A 26,267-nucleotide genomic window follows, 5' to 3' on the forward strand; every position below is an offset into this window, starting at 1 on the left:
TGGGAGTCACGGTCACGGGGCTTGAGAGAGTCAGGGAGCTGCTCTCTCTTCTGGATCGCCGACTGCGGGGTTGTGTGACGGACCCCCCACAGCAGCGACAGGGGACGATTGGACAAGAGGTCAGATCTAATTGGCTGAAAAGGATAAAATCAGAAATGTTCTTAGTGGAAAGTGACCGTTCCAGTCCTTTAACAAGGGTCAAAGTCCCTTAACGTGGGTCAAAGTCCCTTAACATGGGTCAAAGGAACAATGATAGTGACACAGAAAAACACAACGCAGAGTGAAATGAGAGTCCAAGTAGAGTGAAAGCAGTGTGAAATGAGAGTCTGTCACATTAGCACCCAACAAGCTGACTCACATTAGCACCCACCAAGCTGACTCACATTAGCACCCACCAAGCTGACTCACATTAGCACCCACCAAGCTGACTCCCATTAGCACCCACCAATAGGGTTGGGCGATGTGTGCTGAAATATGACATCACGATGTGGCCATCCAAACATCGCGATGGACGATGATATCGTCATTTTATGGAAATAATAATAATAATAATAATAATAAAAAAACGAAAAAACTGGGCGAAGAAACTAAAGGCTTCACATTAACTGGCTACATGACGCAGTCACTTTATATGAAATAACTTATATTTAATTTAGAGAGAAAATGCAAGTCTACAATAGCCTACCCGGGATACGTAATACGCCTATAAAACATGTTTTACTTTTTTTTCGAACAAATATGATATTGACGCCACCATGGCTATCTTGCACAAATCAGCACTGCTTGATCCAAGATACCGAGGGGAACACATGCAGCCACCCGAGCTGAACCACGTCAAGACCGAGCTGGTTGCAGAGATGGTAGCAACAACGACCCGTGCAGAGCGCCCAACAGTCAGTCCCACCACGCAGGAAGATCAGTCCAGCGCTGCTGCTCCTAAGAAGAGCAGAAGCTCGCTGGGCAGTCTTCTAGGGGAAAAAAACTAACCAGCTACGCGCACTGCTGCTGAAATCGCAGAGGTAGAGATCACAGCCTACTTGCTGGAAGAGACAATTGACGGAGATGACGATCCACTCAGATGATGGAAAGATAACCAAACAAGGTTTACTTTTATGGCTAGTATTGCGCGTAAATACCTCTCCATATGCGCAACCAGCACACCATCAGAGCGCGTGTTCAGCACCGCAGGTAGTGTTGTCACTCCTCTCCACTCCCTACTAAAGCCTGATAAAGTGAACATGCTGGTTTTCTTAGCCAGGAATCTAGAATAGAAAGAGTAGGCCTAAACCCTGGGGTAAGAGTATAGAGTCAGATTGTGGAGTTTTTGTTTGCCATTTTTTTATGCCATTTGTGGTATTTTTAAAAAAAATATGTAAATAACAATTATTTACAATTTCTTTATTATTATTTCTTTATTATTCAACGAAATATGCGGTTGATAAACACGGGCCCTATCAAATTTTGTGAGTTGTTTATTTTATGCATAATGGCCCAGAAGCCACACATTTAAATAAAGCCGAATTTACATTGTATTTTATTGTGGTCTTTTGGTTAAAGTAGGCAATTAAGTACGAAACGAAATTATTATTTAACCGGGTATCTACATTTCTACATGCATATTAACTTTGGTATCTACATTTCAGGTCCCGTTGGCGAGTCTAGGTTCTGATTGGCTCTTTCTAGGTTGTTATTCTGCCCAGAAATGAGCATTTAGCTTGCCTGCATGTACGTGTTATAATAGCAACGAAACAAAATATTTTCTGTTCTACAGTAGGCCTAGTGTGTCATTTATTGATAGTTGGTTCGCTTAGAACCTTGAACTGGACTCATTAATGAAAAGCGTTGTATGCCTCAATGTGGCGAAAAGGTAAGAATTAAATTGCAAAAAAATAGGCTAATGCTATATTATTGTTGTAACAGGTAATATTTATGTTGCATGTGGCTGATCATGGCAGGCTAAGTTTGATGAAATCGTTTATCAAGTCGAGTCCGAAGACCCTACTATTATAGGCCTAGTCATAGGCCTAGTTATAGGCCTAGTCTTGTATCATAAATGACTGAGGGAAGAAGTTGCAAATGTTTGCCTATGCCCTTCCACTACATTGTTTATGTGTCATAATTTAACAGATTAGAATTTATACAGCTAAACAAACGTTCACTCCGTGTCCGTGCGTAAAATGTTCCATGAGCGCACGGGCTGTTGAACTACATCAAATTGAGATGTTTGTTAAGCTATAGATACATTCTAATGTTACATTTTATGACACATAGGCCTAGAATTAGTAGATTACGACTCAAATTAGTTAATCTAATTATTTACAATGTTTAAAGAAGCAGAAATAACTCCGGTATAGGCGTCGACTCGCACCATATGCCTCTCGCTCAGTTTGCTGTCCAAATTCTCACAATAACTGTGGGAAACGTATTAAATGGTCTTCATTAATGTAGGCCTACACATATATAATAACCAACTGTTCCATTAACGTAGGCCTACACATATATAATACCCAACTGTTCCATTTTCACAGCTCAAGTGTTTAAAAAGCGCCGATGTGACGATGGTTCTCAACCATCGTATTTTTCTATCAACCATTGGCGATGGTATCGTCCATCGGCCCAACCCTACCCACCAAGCTGACTCCCATTAGCACCCACCCAGCTGACTCCCATTAGCACCCACCAAGCTGACTCACATTAGCACCCACCAAGCTGACTCACATTAGCACCCACCAAGCTGACTCCCATTAGCACCCACCAAGCTGACTCCCATTAGCACCCACCAAGCTGACTCCCATTAGCACCCATCAAGCTGACTCGGGTCAGTTTATCCAGACAGACAGAGGGAAGAGATGGAACAGTCTGATGGCGGCCGGTACGAAGGAGGGTTTGAGGCGTCTCCTGGTGAAAAGACCGCGCCGCTAGACTGCTCCTCAACCGTAGCGCTGCTGTTTGAACCCTCAGGGGAGTCGGCCTGCTGGGCTGAGGTGACTGTGGGATGTGAAATACATTTTAAGGCCTGTCTGTTGTTTTTTGCAGTCTATCCCTGCCCCCTGTTCAGCGTGCGATTCAGGAAGCCCCTGTTTGGAGAGACTGGCCACACCATCATGAACCTTTTAGCAGTAAGAGCTGGGTTTTTAAATCTCACCATGTTTGATTAATACACCAGATCGATTTTTGACGTTTAATTTGATATATTGGTTCCTTTTTGAGCCCCAGTTATCTATTATTATTATCATCATCATCTTCATCACACCGTTGTCTCTGTCTCCAGGACTTCCGTAACTACCAGTACACGCTGCCCGTGGTGAAGGGCCTGGTGGTGGACATGGAGGTCAGGAAGACCTTCATAAAGATCCCCAGCAACCGCTACAATGAGGTGAGGGTCCCAGACCACAACCAGACCACAACCAGACCACAACCAGACCACATCCAGACCACACCCAGACCACACCCAGACCACACCCAGACCACACCCGGACCACACCCGGACCACACCCGGACCACACCCGGACCACACCCGGACCACAACCGGACCACATCCGGACCACACCCGGACCACACCCAGACCACAGCTCTCAGCCTCAGCCTGTGGTGGCTGATGGCAGTAGAGATACAGTTTGAGATCTGTCCGTGTTGTGTGCCAGGCTGTCATTGTGTTGTGTGCCAGGCTCTCATTGTGTTGTGTGCCAGGCTCTGGTTGTGTTGTGTGCCAGGCTCTGGTTGTGTTGTGTGCCAGGCTCTCGTTGTGTTGTAATGAATTTGAGTCAAAGCCATTTGGATGTGGTCCTGTAAAGATGCACTAAAGATGCGAAGCGTGATTTCTGCTAGAGAGGCTTGTTGGTTGCCCCGCACTGCTTGGCCGCTGACGCACTGACAGATGGGAAGTCAGTGAAATATAATGTGGATCGCTTGACAGCAGCCGGTATGAGAGCTCTTAAGACGGCGTGTGGTTAAAAAGCTCCAGATTTTCTGTTTATTGCAGCCATATAAAAGACAGCTTTGAGGAAAAGTGAGCTGTTCAGCATTTCTCAGCCGGTGATAGAATAGTCTTCTGTAATCCTCTTCTCTGTGATGTATAAAAAGGTCAGCAGAATATTTTATTATAATATAATATTGTTACCATTCTTCAGGCTTAAGCCATATGCTCACTCCTACTGCCAGTAGATCGGTAGCCTACTAACCCCTCCCCCCAACCATGGCGTCCCTGTTAGGCGTATTAACGGCATGCCTGCTGTGTTCTGAACGTCCCCCTGCAGCTGATGAAGGCCATGAACAAGTCGAACGAGCACGTGCTGGCCATGGGGGCGTGCTTCAACGACCGCGCCGACTCCCATCTGGTCTGCGTGCAGAACGACGACGGCAACTACCACACCCAGGCCATCAGCATCCATCACCAGCCCCGCAAAGGTACACACACACACACACACACACACACATACACACTACCACACCCAGGCCATCAGCATCCATCACCAGCCCCGCAAAGGTGAGCCTAGGACACACACACACACACACACACACACACACATACATACATACAGAATATGACAGGGAATAGATATAGATATAGAAAATGAAGGTCATAGATAAATTATTCATGTTTTAATTGGATTTAAAATGACCTTAGATTCTCTCTGTCTCACCTCTAGGGAGCGGGGGATGGAGGTGTATTTTCAGCTGTATTTAAACATTTTCTGTAAATCATGTTGAGTATCGCAGTATGTATCGTATTGTATCTCAATGTATCATGATGTGTATCATCGTGATAATTATTGCATCGCGAGGTCCTTGCCAATACCCAGCCCTAAAACACACACACCAGGGCTTCCCCCTGAAAGTTGACTAGTCGAATCAGTCGGAGACCCTTAAGTCCACTGAGATTCTTTACTGTAAGTCAAGCAGTCGTTTTTTTGCTCCACTATCAAGATGCGCTAGTGGGCTTAAGACCAGACCACTCACTTGCCTTGTGATTTATATAGGACAGGCCAATCATTCGCGTTAGACATGGGCTATTACTGTAGCTATTTATTGTGCAGTAAAAGGAGGCTTTAGATTGATATAGGAAAGAAGACAGAGGACCCCTCTCCCCTCCGCTGTGTGCCTAGAATACTGTGCGCCAGCAATCACATGCATTTCCCAAACAAAATATCACAACACAAAACTGCTTTCCTAGATCAATCTTCTTATATTAACTAAGGTATCCAATGGATTTTTTTTTCCAATAGACAGATTGAGCTCTAATGTCCGCAAAAATGTTTTAGTGACAGAAAATGCTTTAGTGACAACCGAATATCCCATGTCCTTGTTGACTGCTACCCAACGTAGTTTAGGGTCAAAATGATATGACTGATTTTACAGAACTCAATCATCAATGAAGCAAACCATTTACAAAACGAAAAGGCCAGTTATTAAAGGACTGAAACTCCGTATTAGAACTAAATATCCTGCACATGTGTCACAGAGGCCACAGCATCAAATGATTTCCTAATTCCATTTTTCCCTGTAATGTAAAACAGATGTCTGTGTCCACGCATTAGAGAGGCTATTTCCAGCTTTTGTAGTGTCGGCAAATATCAGCATATATACTCGGAATGGCAGTCAACCATATCAAACAAAATCAAGGGCTTTCACAGATCTCGAATATTTCATATTTCTTCTAATATATCTTATAATATATCTAACAATATTATGTTTAAACGAATAAACAATTGATAAGCACACATGTTTTGCCTCTGGCAAAAGAAAGCCATTTCCAGCGTTACATTACATTTACTTTACAGTTGCTTTTATCCAAAGCGACTAACAATAATTAACGTAGGAAAAGTCAATGTACTACTACTTGCCAGAACTACCAAGTGCATCTTCTTTCTAAAACAAGTGACTAAGAGCATAATCTAGTGCTGAAGGCAAAGTGTAAGAATAGCAATCTAAAATACAATAAGTGCTTAGGAGGGAGGATTGTTGTAGTAGTACTTGAAAAGATTAGTTTTGAGCCTGCGACGAAAGATGGGCAGCAACTCTGCTGTCCTGACATCAGTGGGCAGTTCGTTCCACCACTGCGGTGCCAGGACAGAGAAGAGCCGTGACCGTGTCGATCGACCGCAGGGGCCTCGGAGTGACGGGGCAACCAGTCGACCTGAGGTAGCAGAGTGTAGCGGTCGGGAGGGGGTGTAGGGTTTGAACTGGATGTGAGCCGCTACAGGGAGCCAGTGTAGGGAACAGAGAAGGGAAGTTGTGTGGGAGAACTTGGGGTGGTTGAACACCAGGCGAGCAGCAGCTTTCTGGACAAGTTCCAGGGGTTTAATGGCTGATGCCGGGGCCCCTGCAAGGAGGGAGTTGCAGTAGTCCAGGCGGAAGATGACAAGAGCCTGGATGAGCATCTACGCCGTTTCATCAGTGAGGAAAGGGCGAATCCTCCTGATGTTGTAGAGCATGAATCTGCAGGAGCGTGTGACGGATGTGCGGAAACATGTGCGGAAAATGACAGTTGGTCATCCAGGGTCACACCCAGATTCCTCGCAGTCCGAGTCGGGGTCACCACTGTGTCTTCAATGGTGATGGCCAGGTCCCGGTGCGGGCAGCCCTTCCCCGGGAGGAACAGCAGCTCAGTCTTGTCCAGATTGAGCTTGAGGGGATGTGTCGTCATCCACTCTGAGATGTCAGCCAAGCACCCAGCTATGCGTGTCTCCACTTGTGTATCAGAAGGGGGAAATGACAGGACCAGTTGGGTGTCATCGGCATAGCAGTGATAGGAAAAGCCATGCGAGCGAATGACAGAGCCCAGAGATGTAATGTAGAGGGAAAACAGGAGAGGACCCAGGACAGACCCTTGTGGAACCCCCGTGGTCAGACAACACGGTTCCGACATCGACCCTCTCCATGTCACCTGGTAGGAGCGGCCCGTCAGGTAGGAGCAAACAGGGAGTGTGCAGAGCCAGCGACGCCTTTCTCCTCGAGGGTGGAGAGGAGGATCTGGTGGTCTACCGTATCAAATGCTGGTGGCAGGTCTAGGAGTATCAGGACAGAGGAGAGAGAGTTCGCTCTCGCGGCATGGAGTGACTCCGTTGTAAAGCGTCTGTTGTAAAGTAGAATTAAAATGTTTTACGACAGGGACAGGGAAATAGGCCTAAAGGAAAGAAGTGTGACTATCATTTTGTGAGCACCAACTTTATTATGACTCAGCAGCAAACTGTGAAAATGTTGGACAGACAGAAACGGTGCAATAGTTGTGGGTGTGAATTGTAATGCAGAAATAACCACCAAGGGAAACTGCTGCGTTCACTCTCATAACTTTAGTGATATGTTATCAAAATATAGCTTACAATAGGCATTCTCTATTCCTTCAAATATTGAAGTGGAACATTGCGTTATACGAAGGCACATTGTGTTAGGCCTATTACAGTCAAGGCCTATTACAGTCAATGTAATGATTCAGCATGAGTTGGGCTACACAACGCTGCACGTTGAAGGAATCAGCAGGTCCATGGAGGTAGTCCTGCAGGTTGAAGGAATCAGCAGGTCCATGGAGGTAGTCCTGCAGGTTGAGGGAATCAGCAGGTCCATGGAGGTAGTCCTGCAGGTTGAAGGAATAAGCAGGTCCATGGAGGTAGTCCTGCAGGTTGAGGGAATCAGCAGGTCCATGGAGGTAGTCCTGCAGGTTGAGGGAATCAGCAGGTCCATGGAGGTAGTCCTGCAGGTTGAAGGAATCAGCAGGTCCATGGAGGTAGTCCTGCAGGTTGAAGGAATCAGCAGGTCCATGGAGGGAGTCCTGCAGGTTGAAGTCCGCTCCGTCATACAGGCGCACCGTCCTCAACAGGCGCCCTTGATCGGCACGGTAACGGGGCGTCTTAGACGTGGCAAATGTCCAGCCTGAAACGGCGCCCTCTAGAAGTCGGTGAGGTTCTGCTGCCAACCCAACGAACGACGATGCATCAGCCCTCCACTGCATTACATAACAATGTTTCATAAGTGTCTCATAACAATGTGGACACCATGGAGCATCTAATCCAGTTCTGTGTCATGCTGACACTAACTGAAGACGTGACCTTCAACTTCGCATGATTTATGATTGATTTAATGTTCCTGAAGGCAACAGGATTGTATGTTCCTATATGAGGGTAGGCCTATTTCTCAGCATTTTTAGAATATAGCCGAGGCTTACTATAGTTTCAACACTCTTTTACGCACAGTAAAGCACCGAGACCCAGTTTAAAAATCCTGGAACCACATCTGGGTTCCCTAAAGGTACCTTAATTGTCAAGCGCTCTGTTCTGACCGAGTCCCACACAGGCGCGCATGCAGCCTCTCTCTCCCGCTTACAAAGTCGCCTTGTTTCCTAATGATATGGCCTCTATTAAGAGATTATATCAGGTCAAACATCATTTTCTTGACTTTGTTTTGGCAGTCATTTTATTGCAGAAGGCACTCGCGCCATTTTTTCTTATATTTTCATAGCCGACAGAAAGAAGCCCAGATGAATAAAAAGTCTTATAAGTTGAAAATATATATGGTTGTTGTTCTCTTTTTTAATCTAATGTTTTGGGGTGGGATGGTATTCATACTGGGGGGGAGGGAGTTTAAAGTTTGATAGCTGTCCTGACTCCCGCGGTCTCTCCCCAGCCTAGACAGCCTATGGGGGGGAAAAGGAGGAACGATTGAATTAACGAATTGTCGAATCTCTGGTTTGAACAGGCAAATCTGATTCGACTCACAAAATTCGGTCGGGTACAGCCCTAATACACACACACACACACACACACACACACACGCACACACACAGGGCTTGAATCTCCTCTTCCTCTTGTTATTCTTCCAGTCACCGGTGCCTGCTTCTTTGTGTTCAGTGGCGCATTGAAAGCCTCGTCTGGGTACCTCGCCAAGACCAGCATCGTAGAGGGTAAGAACAGCCCCGCTGTCCGAGGACCACCATGGCTCTTCTGTCTGTATGTAGCTGTATTTAAACAGTACTGTCAGGAAGTGATGTCAAACTTCACTTCCTGTCTCCATCCATTTAAAAGCACGTCAGAGGACCTTTGTGATGGGAGCAAAAAAGAAGTGTGTGTTGACAGCATGTGATGACGGAGAAGCTTCTGTCCTCGGCAGACGGCGTGATGGTTCAGATCACAGCCGAGACCATGGACTCGCTACGGCAAGCCCTGAGGGACATGAAGGACTTCACCATCGTCTGCGGCAAGGCCGACCAGGAAGAGGGTCAGGAGCACGTCCACATCCAGTGGACGGAGGACGACCACAACTTCAACAAGGGGTGAGGTGGGGGGAGGAACGGGGGACAAGTGTTAATTAGAGAAGATTCTGTGTTATTGTGAGCCCCCCTTTTTCTGGCTTTTTCACGAGTAGCGGCGTTCAAGTTCGGCGAGCCAAAATTCCTCGCGCGTTAAACTCCGCCTCTTCCTCCATTAAGAGTCATCAGCCCCATCGACGGGAGGTCCATGGAGTCCGTCACCAGCGTCAAGATCTTCCACGGCTCGGAGTTCAAGGCCAACGGCAAGGTCATCCGCTGGACCGAGGTGCGTGGCGTCCCCCCCACCCCCCCTGAAGACCGGTGGTCAGCGCTCCCGGTCGTTGACCGTCTCGTCTGTCCGGTTCTCTCCCCCCCTCCCAGGTGTTCTTCCTGCAGAGCGACGACCAGCCTGGCGGCCTGGGCGACCCGGCTGACCACAGCCGCCTGACGGAGGGCGTGGCTCGGGCATTCTGCGTGGCGCTGTGTCCGCACCTCAAGCTGCTGAAGGAGGACGGCATGGCCAAGCTGGGCCTGCGGGTCACGCTAGACTCGGACCAGGTGAGGGTCACAGCGCCGGGCCGCTCGGGATGGTCGACAGGCTCAGCTCACGGGTAATGTAGTGACCGCTACGTATAAATATACTGGGTCATTACATTACATTAGTCATTTAGCTGACGCTTTTATCCAAAGCGACTTAATAATAATTGATTTAACAGGAAATGGGAAACTCACCAAAACTCAAAAGTGCATCTTCTTTCTAAAACGAGTGACTAAGAGCATAGAGAGAGAAGCATGTTGTAAATCCGATGCGTGATGTCAGAATGTGGGTCAGTCGGGTGGGTGTGACGGTCAGTCGGGTGGGTGTGCCGGTCAGTCGGGTGGGTGTGGCGGTCAGTCGGGTGGGTGTGGCGGTCGACGGTCAGTCGGGTGGGTGTGACGGTCAGTCGGGTGGGTGTGACGGTCAGTCGGGTGGGTGTGGCGGTCAGTCGGGTGGGAGTGCCGGTCAGTCGGGTGGGTGTGACGTTCAGTCGGGTGGGTGTGCCGGTCAGTCGGGTGGGTGTGCCGGTCAGTCGGGTGGGTGTGACGGTCAGTCGGGTGGGTGTGGCGGTCAGTCGGGTGGGTGTGGCGGTCAGTCGGGTGGGTGTGGCGGTCAGTCGGGTGGGTGTGACGGTCAGTCGGGTGGGAGTGCCGGACCGGTCAGTAGCTCCCCTCTGCCCTCGTGTTCCAGGTGGGCTACCTGGCGGGCAGCAACGGTCAGCCCCTGCTGCCGCAGTACCTGAGCGATCTGGACAGCACCCTGATCCCCGTCATCCACGGAGGCGCCTGCCTGCTCAGCGAAGGCCCCGTCGTCATGGAGCTCATCTTCTACATCCTGGAGATCGTCTCGTAGGGGCGGGCGGCCGGGCGTTCATTAGGGGTCGCACGCCTTCGGCTGCTCTCTCTCTCTCTCTGTCTGTCTCTCTCTCTCTCTCTCTCTCTCTCTGTCTGTCTCACTCACTCTCTCTCTCTTTGTCTGTCTCTCTCTCTCTCTCTCACTCTGTCTCTCTCTCTCTGTCTCTCTCTCTGTTTGTCTCTCTCTTTCTTTCTCTGTCTCTCTCTGTCTCTTTCTCTTCTCTCTCTCTCTCCTCTCCTCCTACCATCCCTCAGCCCATGTCCTCCCCCCCTTCATCCACCCCCTCCAGCTGTTTGTTAGAGAGTCTGGAAGGTGCTGTGCGCGGTGTAGCAGTCATCCCATCCACCTATGCACCATCTGAACCCGGGACACCCGGAGGAGCTCTGAGCGGGACCGGCCTCCTCCTCCTGCTCTTCCTCCTCCTCCTCCTCCTCATCTTCCCAACGCGGTTGGGGCGAGTCGTCCCCCCTCCCCCCCACACGCCCCTTAGGCCGCCCGGTCCGTTGTTCCAGCTCCACTGTGCTAGCCCAAGGTGCTGTGGGTAAAAGCAGAAGCACTGCACCCTGGGTAATGTCTCCTAGGGCGTCCTTGTAGCACGGGGGTGCCCCGTCAACCACCAGCGTTGGCCTCATGAGACTCATGGATCTCCTCTCATAGGAACAAAACATGTGAGAGAGGAAGAGGATGTGATCGACATGGAGGGAGAGAGAGAGAGAGAGAGAGAGAGAGGGAGAGTAGCCTCCACCTGGTAATGCTACAGTGCCTGCAGCAGTCTTCACAGGGGAAGCAGAGAGACCTCCTCTTGGCTTTAGTCTTGCCTCTTAGCTTTATCCAATAATCCACCAGTTGCTTTATTTCATGATATGGACAAGAGTTTTTGTTTTGTATGTATATAATTTTCTAGATACAGTATTGCTCGATTATAGCCCCCAGAGTTCCATCGTAAAGGACTCGTGTTGAATCACTAGGACGGCAAAGCAGCTGGACTTGGTGCGGTTAGAAAAACGATGGTATTACTGACGTTACTGTCATGGACTCTGAATAGGTCAACCCCCTCAGACCGAGGTTCTTGGAAAGCTGAAACGAAAGCTGTTGAAATTCCCAAGGTCAAGCACCCTTTTGTCTTAGACAGTTATTCCGTTAAAAAAAAAGGTTTCAATGCTTTACTCCGATTAATTTGAACAGGAAGACTGGACTCGTAGGAAGTCCCCACTTAAACCGATTTCTGAAAATAATGGCGGAAAAAAGATGAAGTATGGACTCTCCCCTGAACCCAAAGGAACTCCTCACATCAACATGCATCTCTCATCTCTCACTGACCGGACAGCATCAGCTTCCTGTTTTTGTATGATGACGGTTTAAAAACCACCGAACTGACACGTCCTCATTATACAAAGAAATATATTAAACTGACAAAACAGAAAAAAAAAAAAAAAACTGTATAAAATGCAGAAGCAGTGCACTGGATTCTAAGCCATTTACAGAAGATAAACCACCTGGTACGGAGACTGGGGGGGCAGAGGGGTTAGAACAGACGACTGAAGCTCAGAGTTGTTCAGAGACCCTTATTTTAACTTGTGTGTCACAACACTGTGTCTGAGCCCAGCTAATAGGATAGAAAAATAGCTGCTGGTTTAAAGAAGCAGAACCGTTCCTTTCTGAATCTGCCTCTCTGGACAACCCCCTCCTTCAGGAACATGGACCTGAAAAAACAAGAATGTATCTCCTGTCGCTGTTGTTGAAAAACTGTACCTGTGTTATTCTTTTCCATTTTTGACTGATTTTGTCCATTCTTATCGCTAAATTGGCAAATTTGCAGAAACCATGTATCAAAAATGTATGTATTGTACACATTTGCCATTAGTGAAATGTTAAATATCTCAATTTACAAATCAATTAATCATTGGACTGTGAAATCAGAAGTTGCATAACCCAGAAACACAAATCGGTGTATAATGTACAAACATTATGGTTATTCTGGTTTTGTGATGCATTTTGAGCAAAGCTATGTTCTGTCATTGCAACAGACAACCAGTCCATATTCATAACTGGGTGCATTAAGACAGTAAGACAATCACACATTAATATCTGCATAAGAGCCAATGCATTGATTAACATCCTTTGAGTGTAGGTTGTTCTAGTGTAGCTATCAAGGAACGTTATTTATCACACAATTGAAACATTGTGGCTGGCAGTATTGAAGACCTGAGTTCAAAGACAACAGCTCTGGTTCCGTTCTGTCCGTTTGAGTCCGTCTTGTTCATCAGCGTGTCGATCTCCTGTCCTGTATGAAAAGGCAGCTCTCCAGACATGCTTTCATGACTGACCTACGGTCTGATGACCACTTGGCTATAAAACAGGATTCATTTTACAGAAGTTTATTTTACGGTTTTACATGATTTATTTTGGCATTTCAGGTGTGCAATATACCCTATATCCAAAAGGTGCAATTGTTTTCTTGATGGTAGCATTTTTTTATTTTATAAAATGATAATGGACTTGTTACCCGAACTCTGAACTCTGCATGCGTACAGCAACTAATGGGCTTGCAATGGTGAAGAGCAAATCATCTTGGCATTTGGACAGTATTTTGTGTTCCGTAGATCTATTCAATTCAATATCCACCCAGCTATCCTGAAAGTTTGAGTTTCAAGAAGATCCAGTATTTTTATTTTACATTGACATCAATGAAAAAGAAATGAAATGTATGAAAAGCCAAAAACTCTGTACATCTCTTTTTCTTTATTGTACACTACAAATGTCAATAAAAGCAGTCTTTATCAAAAGAAACTGTAGTATATGTATAATAAAACTTCTAGAAAAGTGAGATGCGTGCTCGAATTTTTGCCAACATACGAGATTAATAGGTGTTGCTTGATGGAACATAAAATGATCGACCGTATAGGGTACAAAGCCTCTTCTGGGTAAAACAAGTAGCAGCCAGCAAACCTATTCGTTTAAGAAATAAAATGGGATAATTTAACTGGAAGCAAAAAATTAAGAGCCCATTCATTTTGTCTAATGAGCAGTGCCAGTTAGCAGTCAAACCGGTTATTCCAGCATCCAAAGTGTACTCATTAAATAACCATGGACCTATGTGAACAGGACTGATTTAGGAAACTTGGCAGCTTCAAGAGGATTGAACACTTCAGAGACGAAAAAGAAACAGAATTGGGCCATTTTACGTTTTTATTGTGTCATCTACCAAATGGTTCATGGGGTGTGTCTCAGGACTAAATAAGCAAACTTTAGTAACAAATAACTAAATAAGCAAAGAGATACATGAAAATGATTGGACTACAATGACAGTACAGCAACACGTCAGTTGGCAACTTTCTGGAGTAGAGGTCAATTAACAATGGAGTTGGCTCAGACTTCTTCCTCATTCAGTACGCCTCGTTGCAAGCCTCTTCAACTCTCTTTGGAGTTGCACATACCTGTAATCCCAAATCTAACATGAAAAAAGCTAATATTCAGTTATCAGAAACTAACTCATATGATTCTTAGTGTGCACAGCTATAGTGCATACATCTGTGTTTGTTCAACAAGAGAAATAACTTAAAAATCCCCCATAACCACAAGAGTGGCTTCTTCCTAAAAGGTGCAGTTTGGCAACCACATATGTGGTGAGTGACAGCGTGTGGAGAAGTGAGGGACAAACATCTATTAATCTGAAGTGACACGAGCCACAGAAGAGAGGCGTGGCGCCTTATGGAGCCTTTATGATTATTAAAATAGTACCTTGGATGTGCCCCTAGATCAAAATCAAACACTCAAACAGTCTTGGGGGGGGGGAAACAGAAAATCTCACAAATTATTATCATCAACAACAGTATGGCAGCGAAAGGCAATTCAAATATGCAGGATCTTACAGCAACAGTGATTACTTTGGTATTAGTGCATAGGTGCAATTATATAGACACTATATGTCATCTAGGGCAGCAGGATCAGGTTAGCTCACGCCAAGTCTCCCGGCGCGTCAGGGAAGGCCTCGCTAGCGCGACCTCTGACGGCGCGTCACAGAGGAGGCCGAACATCCCCCCCCCAGGCCGCCTCCCGAGTCTGTGAGGAGGCTCGGCGTCTAAGTGTGCAAAAGTTTTTTTTTTTTTTTTTAGTAGAGACCCGTGCGTGGGCCAGCGTCGGCCTGCCAGGACCACAAAACGTCTAAAGAAGGAGGAGTCAGACACACGGAACGTAAGTGCAGTCAGAGTCCCGGTGAAGTGGCGCTCTCCACACCAGCGCCGGCAACGCGCCCCGTGTGACGTTTCTGGATCCTTCCGCCTTCGTACGTTTTCCTCATCCGGGAAACCGGGAAGACTCAACAGGCCGGCCGGCCGCCGCACCGGACCATCATCCGCATCCCTTCCTCCCCTCCTCTCCTCCTCATCCTCCTTCCAGATTCTGGATGATCAATCTAGGGAGTGCTTTTCATTTGTAAAACGAGGGGATATTCAGTCAAGAATTTAATTTCTGAAGTCTTCGTCTACACAATGTTGAGGAGGATGACTCGAGCGTACCCGGGTTAAGCGATCCAATCAGTCCCGGTAGCAGCAGCGTCGTTTAGAGGAGAACCTGGGAGTGGAGAAAACAGTTGGATCACGACGGCGTTGGACACCATGTTCCGGACACTACGGCCAGGACCAGTACCCTCCGAGTGGTTTCCTACCTGGGACCGGTCCAGGACCAGCCAGCGCTCCGTGGTGGTCTGCAGGTCCTGCCCGCTCAGAGGCTCCCTCAGACGGACCCTGACCTCCACTCGGCCCCCCGTGGCCTTACGACCGTCCATCACCTGGGAGGGACGGCGGACATGAACACGCACGCACGCACCAACGCTGGACTGTGACTACGCAGACGCTCAGATGTTGTTTTGCTCTCTTGATGGCGTGAATGCATGATTTACATATTTCACACTTTCGCACTCAAAACAAACATCTCTCTCTTAATCTGTCTCTGACATCCAAAACTCTGGCACTTTCTACCGGGGTTCTGTGTGCCCCCAACAGTTGAGCTCTCACCTCTAGGATCTCCCTGACTTCATTCTGGGTCTCCTAACCCTGACCTCTCACCTCTAGGATCTCCCTGACTTCACACTGCGTCTCCTAACCCTGACCTCTCACCTCTAGGATCTCCCTGACTTCACTCTGCGTCTCCTAACCCTGACCTCTCACCTCTAGGATCTCCCTGACTTCACTCTGGGTCTCCTAACCCTGACCTCTCACCTCCAGGATCTCCCTGACTTCACTCTGGGTCTCCAGCTTCTCCAGCTTCAGGTGGGCCGTCCCGACGGGCTTGTCGCTGCGCAGGAAGCCCCTGTCACATGACACGGGACAGCAACATCAACCTCCATGACGGGAGGGCATGTCTCAATACTGTATGGATGGACCCTCTGTTCTCTGGCTGGGGGGGGGGTGAGGCTGACTCACCCTTTGTGCAGCACCTCCAGTTTGAGCCCTTTGGACTGCAGCACTCTCCTGAAGCCTCTGTGGTTGCGGTTGATGTTCAGCGTGAAGCTCTGGTTGTACTCTGCCTCGGACAGACGACCCGTGAATACAAGAGGAGAGGACACACACACACACACACATACACTGACACGCACACAGACACACACACACAGACAGATACATATATACACTGACACGCACACAGACACGCACACAGACACACATGCACACACGCACGCACGCACACACACACACACACGCACACACGCACACACGCACATCCTGATGTTCCACAGCCAGACTTAGCCAATCCAAAAGATCCATGCAGCGTTTTACCTGGTGAGTTCGTGTTCTTGATGACGGCCGTTTTGTGTTTCTGCGGTTGCTCCTGGGATGAACGCAAGAGAAGACAAACAATCGTTAACGTGGAGGCGAGCGGATGTCCACCGGAGGCCCGGACGAGAGAGAAGAGAGGCCTGCTCACCGAGCTGGGGTAGGGGAAGTCAAACTTGACATAGGCGTCCAGGTCGTTGGTCTGAACACCTGAGCAGGACAGAGCAGGGAGGGATTAGTGTAGATCTGTGGAGTCGACGCGGAAGCTCGCGGTTGGCGTTTCGAGCGCGTGGCGATGCAGGCGCGTGTGTGAGCGCGTTTACCTGCAGGGGCGGGCAGGTTCATCCCCCTCACTACGACCACCACCATGTCCGTGCTGCTCAGGTCCGGGAAGATCCTGGGAGGAGAAGGGGGAGAGAGAGAGTCGGTCAGGACGAGTCCGGGTCCCAGGAGCTCGGCGAGTGCGTTCGTGTGTGTTTGCGAAGGCGGGGGCGGCGAGGCCCTGGAGATCGCTTTCAACCGTCACTCCTTTCGCTGCCCGGATGCCGACCTGACGGTGTTGTAGATCCTCTCCTCAAAGTGGTGTTTGGGGGGGTCCATCCCTCTGGTCTGAGACAGCTTCAGGATCTCCAGACTCTTCTTACAGCTGTCCGCCATCTTCTCAAACCTGACACGCGCGCACACGAGAAACATCAACACCCAAACGCCACGCCGCTCCGTGACTGAACCGTTTGAGTGTGTGTTAGTTCATGCTGTAGCGGTGTTGGGTCTATGAACACGTGGGGTTGAGTGTGAGGTGAGAAGCTTACTTGGTAGTCTCTGTGATGTTACCCAGGTGGGTGAACTGCTTGGAGTAAGTCATGCATTTCTAAAAAGGGACACAGCAGTAAGAGGCATGACGTTAGTGCTCCAGACTGGCGTCATGGATGAATGAGGTGGCGCAAATAAATGAGGTGGCGCAAATAAATGAGGTGGCGCGGCGCGTGTCAGGTCTCGTGAGAATATGAGGCGTCGCTCGTCACGTCTCTTCCGCCCTCTCTCTCCTGCGCCGGGTTCTATCTCAGGGTCCCCGCTTGGCAACGCACCTGACCGCCTCACATGAACGCCGCTGTAGCTGGCGACGCCACCGAAAAGCTAGCATTTTGATGAGTTTGATGAGTTTAACCAGTTCTGACTCATTTATATTAGGGAACAGGATAGTGTTCAGGCAATCAGAGAGAGAGACAGAGAGCGACAGAGTGAGAGTAGGAAAGAGTGAGTGAGTCAGAAAGAGAGAGAGATAGAGGCCCTCATTTACGAAGCAAACGTACAGTACGAGAGAAAACCGGACGCACGGTCATTTCCACACAACGCTCGGCATTCTACTGTAAACGAGGGAAACCTCAGTGCTTCACGAGTATAAATAAAGGTTTGAAATGAAATGAAATGTATCAATTTGGATGTGAGCGGAGGCTATGATCAAATCTCACGTCAAGTCTCTGATCTGAGAATCATGAGACCGATTCTGACGGGCATCTAAGCATACAGTATATGCAGCCACATATTGATCACTTCAAAATATGTAGCCTACGGCAAAATATTCTATCTTGTAAAGGCCTCGATAGTATTCTCATATATCCCTAACATAAATAAGTATTGTTTGATATTAACGGGGTGAACAGTTTTTTGGTGTAAGATTAATTTTGCTTTCATTTTGAGAAAGCCTACTTTCTATGGCTACCGGTGACATAACATTACAAGCAATCAAAATTAACAAATTAAAAGCAATGGGTAAGCTATGTGATAGATGCTTATTCAGCTTTGACAGTCATTTCATCTCAGGAGGCTAATGCCAGACCAGGCTCTGTAGACCTCTGCTGGTTGAAACAGGATGTACAGGATGAATTTCACACTGTAGCTCTAATTTGAGATTTGGTTTCATCATAATACACTGTCACAATAAATCCTCAAATTGACAGCTATTCATGTGCAGTATAGGCTACGCAATTAAACACAGATGTTGCCCAGCTCACACGCTGTCCGATATACGGGGTGAAATTCACACGTGGAAGAGGGTTTTCCAGGAGCGCAGGGATCTTTTCATGGAGAGTGACTACGTTCGATTGATAAACGAGGGCCAGAGTGAGTGAGTCAGAGAGTGAGATAGAGAGATAGAGAGGGTGAGATAGAGAGATAGAGTGGGTGAGATAGAGAGAGATAGTGGGTGAGATAGAGATAGAGGTTGAGATGGAGATAGAGAGATAGAGTGGGTGAGATAGAGAGATAGAGAGAGATAGAGTGGGTGAGATAGAGATAGAGAGATGGAGATAGAGAGATAGAGTTGGTGAGATAGAGAGATAGAGTGGGTGAGAGAGTGGTTGAGATGGAGATAGAGAGGTTGAGATGGAGATAGAGAGATAGAGTGGTTGAGATGGAGATAGAGAGATAGAGTGGTTGAGATGGAGATAGAGAGATAGAGTGGGTGAGATGGAGATAGAGAGATAGAGTGGTTGAGATGGAGATGGAGAGATAGAGTGGTTGAGATGGAGATAGAGAGATAGAGTGGTTGAGATGGAGATAGAGATAGAGTGGTTGAGATGGAGATAGAGAGATAGAGTGGTTGAGATGGAGATAGAGAGATAGAGTGGTTGAGATGGAGATAGAGAGATAGAGTGGGTGAGATGGAGATAGAGTGGTTGAGATGGAGATAGAGATAGAGTGGGTGAGATAGAGATAGAGTGGTTGAGATGGAGATAGAGATAGAGTGGTTGAGATAGAGAGATAGAGTGGTTGAGATAGAGAGATAGAGTGGGTGAGATGGAGATAGAGAGATAGAGTGGGTGAGATAGAGATAGAGAGATAGAGTGGGTGAGATAGAGATAGAGAGATAGAGTGGGTGAGATAGAGATAGTGAGCCAGTGCCCAGCACCTCGTGCTGCTCCTTGAGGATCTTGGCCAGCTGCGTGTAGACCTCCTCGGCCCTCTCGGAGATCTGGACGTCGCTGTGGTGCACCAGGATGAAGTCCTCGTCCTCGTCACCAGGGGGCGACGGCACCTGCAGCACACAGGGGAGGTTACAGACAGCTCCATGGCCATATTTACGATAACCTCATCTACATCTAGCCCCTACTATCAACAACATGTATGAGTATGGCTGAAAAGTCTACGTTGTTGAAATGGAGCACAACCCCCCCCCCCGACGGCGAGCGGCGTTCCTGCCGCGCCTCTCCGGGGTCCTGACCTTGCTGATGTCCACGGCCTTGCCGCCGCGGGCCGCCTCGATCATGGGCTCGAAGCCCTTGGCGGTGCGGAGGAGCTGCCTGGCCTGCTCCATGTCGTTCTTCTGCTTGGCCTGCAGGGCGGCCTTCATGTACTGCTTCCTGCGGCCCTCCAGGAAGTCCAGCTGCTGGGACGCTGGTTGAGGAGAGAGGGGGGGGGGCAGAGAGAGGGAGGGAGTATCTACTTTTAATCATCGCAAGTCTCCGTTTGTCGACGGGTTTCTGAGGTGGTTTTGGAGCCTGACCGGCGGGGGAGAGGTCCTCCCTCTGGGACGCCCTGTACGGCGAGGGGGGCGGGGTCCTCTTGGGCGCCGGCGCCGAGGGCGGCACGGCCAGCGTGGGCTTCTTCGGCTTCTGCGGAACGGGAGGCTTGCTCTGGAAAGGTGACACGGTCAGTATCAGCACAGGGGGTATAGGGTCGGGGGGGGGGGGAGGGGTCCGCGGGGTCCTGTACTGCTCGACCCGTCTGGCGGGGGGGATGGGAGAAGCCGCTCACCTCCTCCGGTTCTCTCCCGCCTCCTTTGTCGTTGTCTCCCTCCTCCGCCTCCGTGGCGTCCGCGGCGGCCAGCTTATCGGCCGCATCCAGCGCGGCGGCGAATGCCTGCTCGGCTCCCGCCCCCACCTGGCCCGGGATTGGAGGAAAGCCTGTTGGGGGAGGGAGGGGGGGTCTACTAGTTAGGCGTGCGGGTAATCGCTCCGCCTGGGCTTTCACAGAGCTCGCCGCACGCCCGCTACCGCGCTACACGGCCGGTCTGACCTGGTGGGACGGGCAGCTCCTGGAAGTTGACGGCTCTTCCTGCTTTGTGGGCTCGTATGGCGCTCTGGTATTGCTGTGAGGGGGGGGGAAGGGGGGGGCTCACACAATCACACACCGATTACGGTAATCGTCCCGTCACACGCGCGAGCGGAGACGCTGCGCTTTCGCTGTGCGGGCTCTCTCACCTTGGCGATGCGGTCGTGCATGCGGGCCTTGCGCTCGTCCCCGCTGGCTTTGGCCTGGGCAGAGGCCTCCTGGTACCTGGCCCTCCTCTGCTCCAGAGCCTCCACGACGTCCCTGGGCTGGGCGGGGGCGGGGCTCCCGGCGGGCGGGGCTGCGGGCGCTAGCGGCCGGGGAGGGGGAGCATGACACGTATATATCAAAACACCAGGATATGACCCCCTCGGTTCAGACAGGGGACGATCATTGTTTTGCATGTTTTTGGAAAGGATTCTATCGACACCTGTGTCTGTTGCTGCAGGGGGGCTGGAGCCCCCGGAGGGGGCGGACATCGCCGGGCTCGTCCGCTCTGCCGGGGAGGGGGGCAGGCCGCTCAGGTCCACCGCCTGGCCCTTCTCCAACGCCTCCATCATGCCGTCAAACCCCTGCGCCCAGAAGGGAAGCGACGTGCTCATGATGCTCCTCATTGGTTTTCTCACCCTACGCGTTCCGCATGCCTCGGATGGCTCGGGGAACCTAACGAGCGCCGGGGCCGTGTGTTAAGAGTGTGTGTTAAGTGTGTGTGTTAAGAGTGTGTGTTAAGAGTGTGTGTTAAGAGTGTGAGGTTGGAGACAGAGGCTCTCAGACGTCAGGTTGACAAGCCCATGTCTGAGAAGCTGCTCCGCCTCGCACTGCTCGGCCAACCGTGGCGGTCCAGGGCGACCCTCGCCCTCTGCGCGGCGAAGGGGCGGAGATCTATCTTTCGGTTTCAGCTCCCCCTCCCCCCAACCCTGGACCCCGCCCCCCCCGACCCTGGACCCCGCCCCCCAACCCCCAACCCTGGACCCCGCCCCGCCCCAGACGCCGCCACCGTCGAGATACCCTTGCACATGACCACCGACAGTACCGTACATACTGTAGGACACACTGCACTCACATATCACGCCACACACACCACATACTGTACACACACTCACATACACATTACACACTCACATATACAGTATAGACCGCACTACACTTTGTATATATATTTTTTATTTATCTTATCCTATTTTGTACTCGGTCTTTGCACTGTCCTGTCATTGCCCTGTCCTGTCATTGCCCTGTCCTGTCTCGTCCCTGCACCCTGTCCAAAGCTGTATCCATGCCCCAAATCAAATTCCTAGTGTGTTGAGAAACTACAATGGCAATAAAACACAGTCTGATTCTTAAAACTAGGATTGGTGAAGACTCTCCGTGCTTGGAGTTAGTGAGAGACATATCACGAGTAAAGGTGTACCCTTATTTACTGAAAAACAATCAACCGTGAAATAATGACGTCCTTTATGACCTCTGATAAACTATTGTAAGAAGACAGCAGGTAACCTTGACGTACGTGACAAATTCTGTGTTCAGGAGGAACCTAAAATATATACTTAAAGAAACAAGAACAACCCGTTGGTCTGAACTAAACAACCCATTGGTCTGCAATCATCATCCCTCCACTCTCAGTATGGCGGAACGATCTTTTGTATTTACCTTGCTAGTCCTCAGGAACAGCCTGGCTTGCTCCATGTTCCCCTGCTTCTTGGCTTTTAATGCAGCCATCTTGTATTCTTTCTGCCGTTCCAAAAGCATTGCCTTGGTGTCCCCGTCCACTGTGGGTTCATCACAAACACACACACGCACGCACGCACGCACACACACACACACACACAGACGCACGCACGCACGCACGCACGCACGCACGCACGCACACACGCACACACGCACACACACACACACACACACACACACACACACACACACACACACACACAATTACAATGAAAGCCTGCATTCATGACACAGAGTCGTGCACTTGATTACTAAGAGAGGCAACGGTCAAGTCTGTAACTGTCCCAAGAATTCACTGGTCTAACAGCCACTGACTGTTCATTGACTGAAATATCCAGGCTGTAAACTGAAAATGGTTGGGCTCAAGATGCAATGGTGTAATGCAATAAAAAGGCACCTGACCTGCATAATGCAACTGGAGTACTTCACCAGTTCACCTACAACTAAACTGACAGTATTGGTTGATTTCATACATTTGCATCCACTCATATGAGCTGCTGGACTGACTTGTTGAGTGGGCGTGGCCAGCCTGCTCTTCCTCCTCTGGGGTTGGCTGGCTGCTCACGGTGGCCATGGTGGCGCAGGAAGTCGGCTCCTCCTCGCTGCTGGGTTCAGCCTCTGGTGAGTAAGACGGCGTCTCCGCGCCGCCGGCCTCTGGCTCCCCCTGCTGGTCTGGGGCCGTAGGCTCGGGGGCTGATATGACGGGGGCTGAGGGCCGCGGAGGGACCGGGGGTTTTGAAGGGATCCCGGGGGCCCCGCAGGCTACAGGTGGGGGGATATCAGCCTCATCCACCTTCCTGCCCTTCTTCACTGAGCTCAGCATGGACTCCAGGGTCTGCAGGAACACACGCATGCTTTGAGGGACCCCCCTTCCCATGAGGATTTCATCACTACGTCAAAGTTATTTGTGTTTGCTTGTGAACTCGTCAGCATTGAAAATGAGGGAAACCTCAATTGCTCTACGAGTATAAATAAAGGTTTGAAATGAAAGTCGGCCAAAACCGTACATGTAGCACACAAGAGACTCTGCAGAAACACTATTGGCGTCGAGGCCAAAGGCAAATTTCACACCTCGGTCGGACCGTGAAGTTGTACCTTATCTCGCCGTGTACGTTGTATTTACATAGCGCCATTCTGGATGCTCGAAGCGTAACCGCGACACGACGCTCACCTTCAGGCCTCTGTCGTATCTCCTGGCTTTAGACGACTCCCCCGACGCCTTGGCGTGCTTGATGGCGGTCTTGTACATGGCCACCCTCTCCTCCAGAGTATGCTGGAGACTCCCGGGGGCTGACGGGACCCCTGGTTCCTGACGAGCGTAGTCACTCATACGGTTAAACACTCTCAAAGGTTACAGGAAACGCTCTCTCACAACAAAGCCCTGCTGCGAAGATGTAACGTGATAATATAACTCAGTATTTGCATACATGCAGTCGGCAGCTATTTTATTACTGCTTTCACTCATCGCTTGATGCAACAGAAATTTGGTAGGTGTGATGCAACGACACCTGCGGTGGTGTTTCCGGTGCGTCTGCTGGGGGTGTTTCGTCAGAGGCAGGGCGGATGGATGTAGCTGCCTCGGCGTCTTCAGCTTCCCCCTCCCCGACCACTTCCTGCAGCTCGGCCTAGTAGGACGCGCATGAGACAATCACAGCAACAACAACTCCTTCTCCCGCAACTCCCAAATCACAGTCCCACAAAGACCTGTTCAACCGAAACGAGTGAGCATCGTTTTCGTGCGGATTAGGATAAAGCGCTTACCAGTAAATCTTCATCGTCCTCCAGATTGTCATCTTCCTCATCATCATAGTCCCTCATACACTCTTCGGCCATTCTTGCTATGTCCTCCATTGGCAAGGGAGCTAAGAAAAAGGAACTAACTATGAGAAACATCAAATATCCGTCTGACCTTGCTATTTTAATCCCCTCGAGAATCACGAGTCCGTGACCACCCTGAGTCCGATAGATACCCCCGTGTCTGCTGAGGATGTCCAGTACAGCCACTAACTGTCCTCCTCCCTAGTGTCTCTCCCTCTTATACTCTAAACAGGTCCTGTGGACACCACCTGTCTCCTGCAGGCCACCCTGTAGCAGATCCCGGGGAACCCCCCCCCCCACCCCACCCCCCTGTCCTTGGCCAAAGTCCACCTTATGGCTCCTCGAAAGGCCCCCCTGCCTCCTCGTGACTAGCTCCTTCCCACTCTGTGTCGTCAGCTGTCCCTATCCAGCCAACCCCACCCTTTTTTACCCTTTGGCTCTCTGCTTTCTGTTTCCCTCTGCAGCATTCTCTATGAGCCTGTTCTGCTAAATGCTTACTGTGCTTTGTTATATGATTCACTTAAATATCATATTAGAGACTACAGGGATAACTAACACATGATGGCCGACCATGTAGGCAACTTCTCTGTAACTATTTGTGCACTCTACTGTTAGTCATGTCTCTCTTATGAAGTATTTATCCGATGTTTACTGCTCTGTATATGTTCTTAGCCAATAGACGAACATGTTCCAGGAGCTTGCTCGATCGTCTCGTTGGGAGAGGTCAGGGAAGAATTTTTACAGCTCACTTTTCTGGCCCCTGGGTGAAACAGTTTTTTTGCTTCCCTCTGGAACATGTAGGGGTGGGACCTATGTCCACCCTCCCATTGCTCTGTAAAGCGCATTGTGTTGCCTCTCTGTATGAAATGCGCTGTACAAATAAATTGATTTGATATTAGTGCCACCAGACCTCCCCCCCACGCACTCACTCTTGGCCTTTTCTTTTGACCTTTCACCACCAGAGCTTTTCATCCCTGTTATGGCAGCTAATTCAGCCTCCAGATCAGGGTCGTCCAGGTTTTGATTCACACCGGCCATCTCCTCCGGGTTAAAGTCTAGGAATAATCCCATCTGCAACAAGGTAAACACAAGGCTCTCTTCTTAGTAACCGATGTGTCACTGGTCCCCCGGTCTGCGGGTGTGCCTGTCTGCTCTCCATGGAGCTGCTGTTAGGAGTGATATGTGAATAACAACAACATTCTCACCTGTTTGGCCGCCGCAGCACCCTGGCCCTTGGGGGCTGGTACCCGCTTCTTTTTGCCAAACATGTCGTGTTGACTGCCTTACTCTCAAGCCAAGGCAGGACGAATTTAAACTCGTCTAGATCAATAGAAAGACACAATAGAACACGAGACTGTCATATGACACACACACACACACACACACACGCACGCACGCACGCACGCACGCACGCACGCACACACAGCGCAGCTGTACATCATGTGAGAGACTCTAATTAAAAGTGTCACAATCAGCACCACCCCAAAACGTCAACTAACCTTACAACTAACATAAGCTATCTAGAGCTAGCTCCTGAGTGGGGTGGTAGCTAGCTAGTTAGCGTTGAAGTGATCAGGATAGCAAGACAAGTCTCCTGAACTAACGTTAACGTCATCTAACGTTATTTATAGAGATCCACAGTAGCTAGTTAGTGCTAGGGCCATGTCACTATTAGCACTAGGCTACACAGTTGGCCAATGTATCTAGTGCTAGCCAGCTAACGTTAGCTAGTAAGCGACCTAGCTCATGTTATCATGGTAGCCTGGCGTTAGCACTAACGGTAGCTAAATTAGATAGCACTAGATGTAAAACTAACCACAAATCTACCTAACGTTGGCTTACGCCTAGCTACTTACCAAGTCATTCACCTTATTTTATTTGTTTTAGCCCACTAGTGTGGTATTTTATTCAGTATATTCGTGGCAGCTCAAATAGGCTCGCGTCAAAACTATTTGGCAGCTCAGTACAGTAGCCCTGCCTCCTGCTGTGTTGGGGATTAGTGCCCGGGCCGTCCCGCGGTGCGCCGGCGTGCTTCCTAGCGCATACAAAAGAGAGGAGTTAGACAAACTACTAAACTATTTCAAAGTGTCAACTCTTGTACGACACGCGCTGTAGGCTAGTGCACAACCCACACAAAAGCACACTATACCTTGCATAAAACAAAACAGAAGATAAGGTAGGCTGTTTTAAATGTTTTATTTTCAAAGCTGCAATAATGGTGGGGGAAATTGCATTTGATTGGTTACAAAGCGCATTCAACTTAGTGGGA

The 26,267-nt window shown here is 49.4% G+C and overlaps 2 protein-coding genes across 3 annotated transcripts in view; one reads left to right on the forward strand and one right to left on the reverse strand.

Annotated features, from left to right (window-relative positions):
* zfyve9a (zinc finger, FYVE domain containing 9a) overlaps positions 1-13,371 on the forward strand; it is a 29,683-nt gene extending 16,312 nt beyond the window's left edge. Inside the window, exons 13-20 of the mRNA XM_084458212.1 lie at positions 3,037-3,119; positions 3,272-3,376; positions 4,257-4,407; positions 8,816-8,896; positions 9,103-9,265; positions 9,422-9,527; positions 9,623-9,799; positions 10,470-13,371. Of these exons, the coding sequence (XP_084314338.1) occupies positions 3,037-3,119; positions 3,272-3,376; positions 4,257-4,407; positions 8,816-8,896; positions 9,103-9,265; positions 9,422-9,527; positions 9,623-9,799; positions 10,470-10,631 (1,028 nt within the window). The 3' untranslated portion in view covers positions 10,632-13,371. The remainder of the gene's footprint in view (positions 1-3,036; positions 3,120-3,271; positions 3,377-4,256; positions 4,408-8,815; positions 8,897-9,102; positions 9,266-9,421; positions 9,528-9,622; positions 9,800-10,469) is intronic.
* A 442-nt stretch (positions 13,372-13,813) lies between these two features.
* On the reverse strand, positions 13,814-25,966 carry cc2d1b (coiled-coil and C2 domain containing 1B). 2 transcript variants are annotated; one of them, XM_084458117.1, is made up of 25 exons: positions 25,855-25,966; positions 25,204-25,318; positions 24,928-25,069; positions 23,942-24,042; positions 23,689-23,805; positions 23,352-23,489; positions 22,688-23,015; positions 22,103-22,221; positions 20,886-21,027; positions 20,608-20,765; positions 20,423-20,495; positions 20,162-20,310; positions 19,911-20,040; positions 19,629-19,801; positions 19,317-19,442; positions 17,218-17,276; positions 16,959-17,075; positions 16,732-16,805; positions 16,560-16,618; positions 16,412-16,463; positions 16,058-16,157; positions 15,854-15,944; positions 15,301-15,423; positions 15,152-15,206; positions 13,814-15,058 (listed from the first exon to the last, which is right to left on the reverse strand). In XM_084458117.1, exons 2-24 carry the CDS (start codon positions 25,264-25,266, stop codon positions 15,195-15,197), a joined length of 2,646 nt encoding a protein of 881 aa, XP_084314243.1. In that variant the 5' UTR covers positions 25,267-25,318; positions 25,855-25,966; the 3' UTR covers positions 13,814-15,058; positions 15,152-15,194. The 2 variants fall into 2 exon arrangements, with proteins under 2 accessions (XP_084314243.1, XP_084314242.1); XM_084458116.1 differs by having other exon boundaries at positions 13,814-15,206.
* Positions 25,967-26,267: the final 301 nt, after the last annotated feature.

This window comes from Borostomias antarcticus (genome assembly GCF_949987555.1).
Source record: "Borostomias antarcticus genome assembly, chromosome: 24".
Taxonomy (NCBI): Eukaryota; Metazoa; Chordata; class Actinopteri; order Stomiiformes; family Stomiidae; genus Borostomias; species Borostomias antarcticus.

Coding starts and splice junctions, on each gene's coding strand:
- cc2d1b (XM_084458117.1), bottom strand. CDS start 25,266: ATGTTTGGCAAAAAGAAGCGGGTACCAGCCCCCAAGGGCCAGGGTGCT. Junction 24,043..24,927: donor GTCAAAAGAAAAGGCCAAGA/GTGAGTGCGTGG, acceptor CCTTTTTCTTAG/CTCCCTTGCCAATGGAGGAC. Junction 20,041..20,161: donor GCGGGAGAGAACCGGAGGAG/GTGAGCGGCTTC, acceptor TCACCTTTCCAG/AGCAAGCCTCCCGTTCCGCA.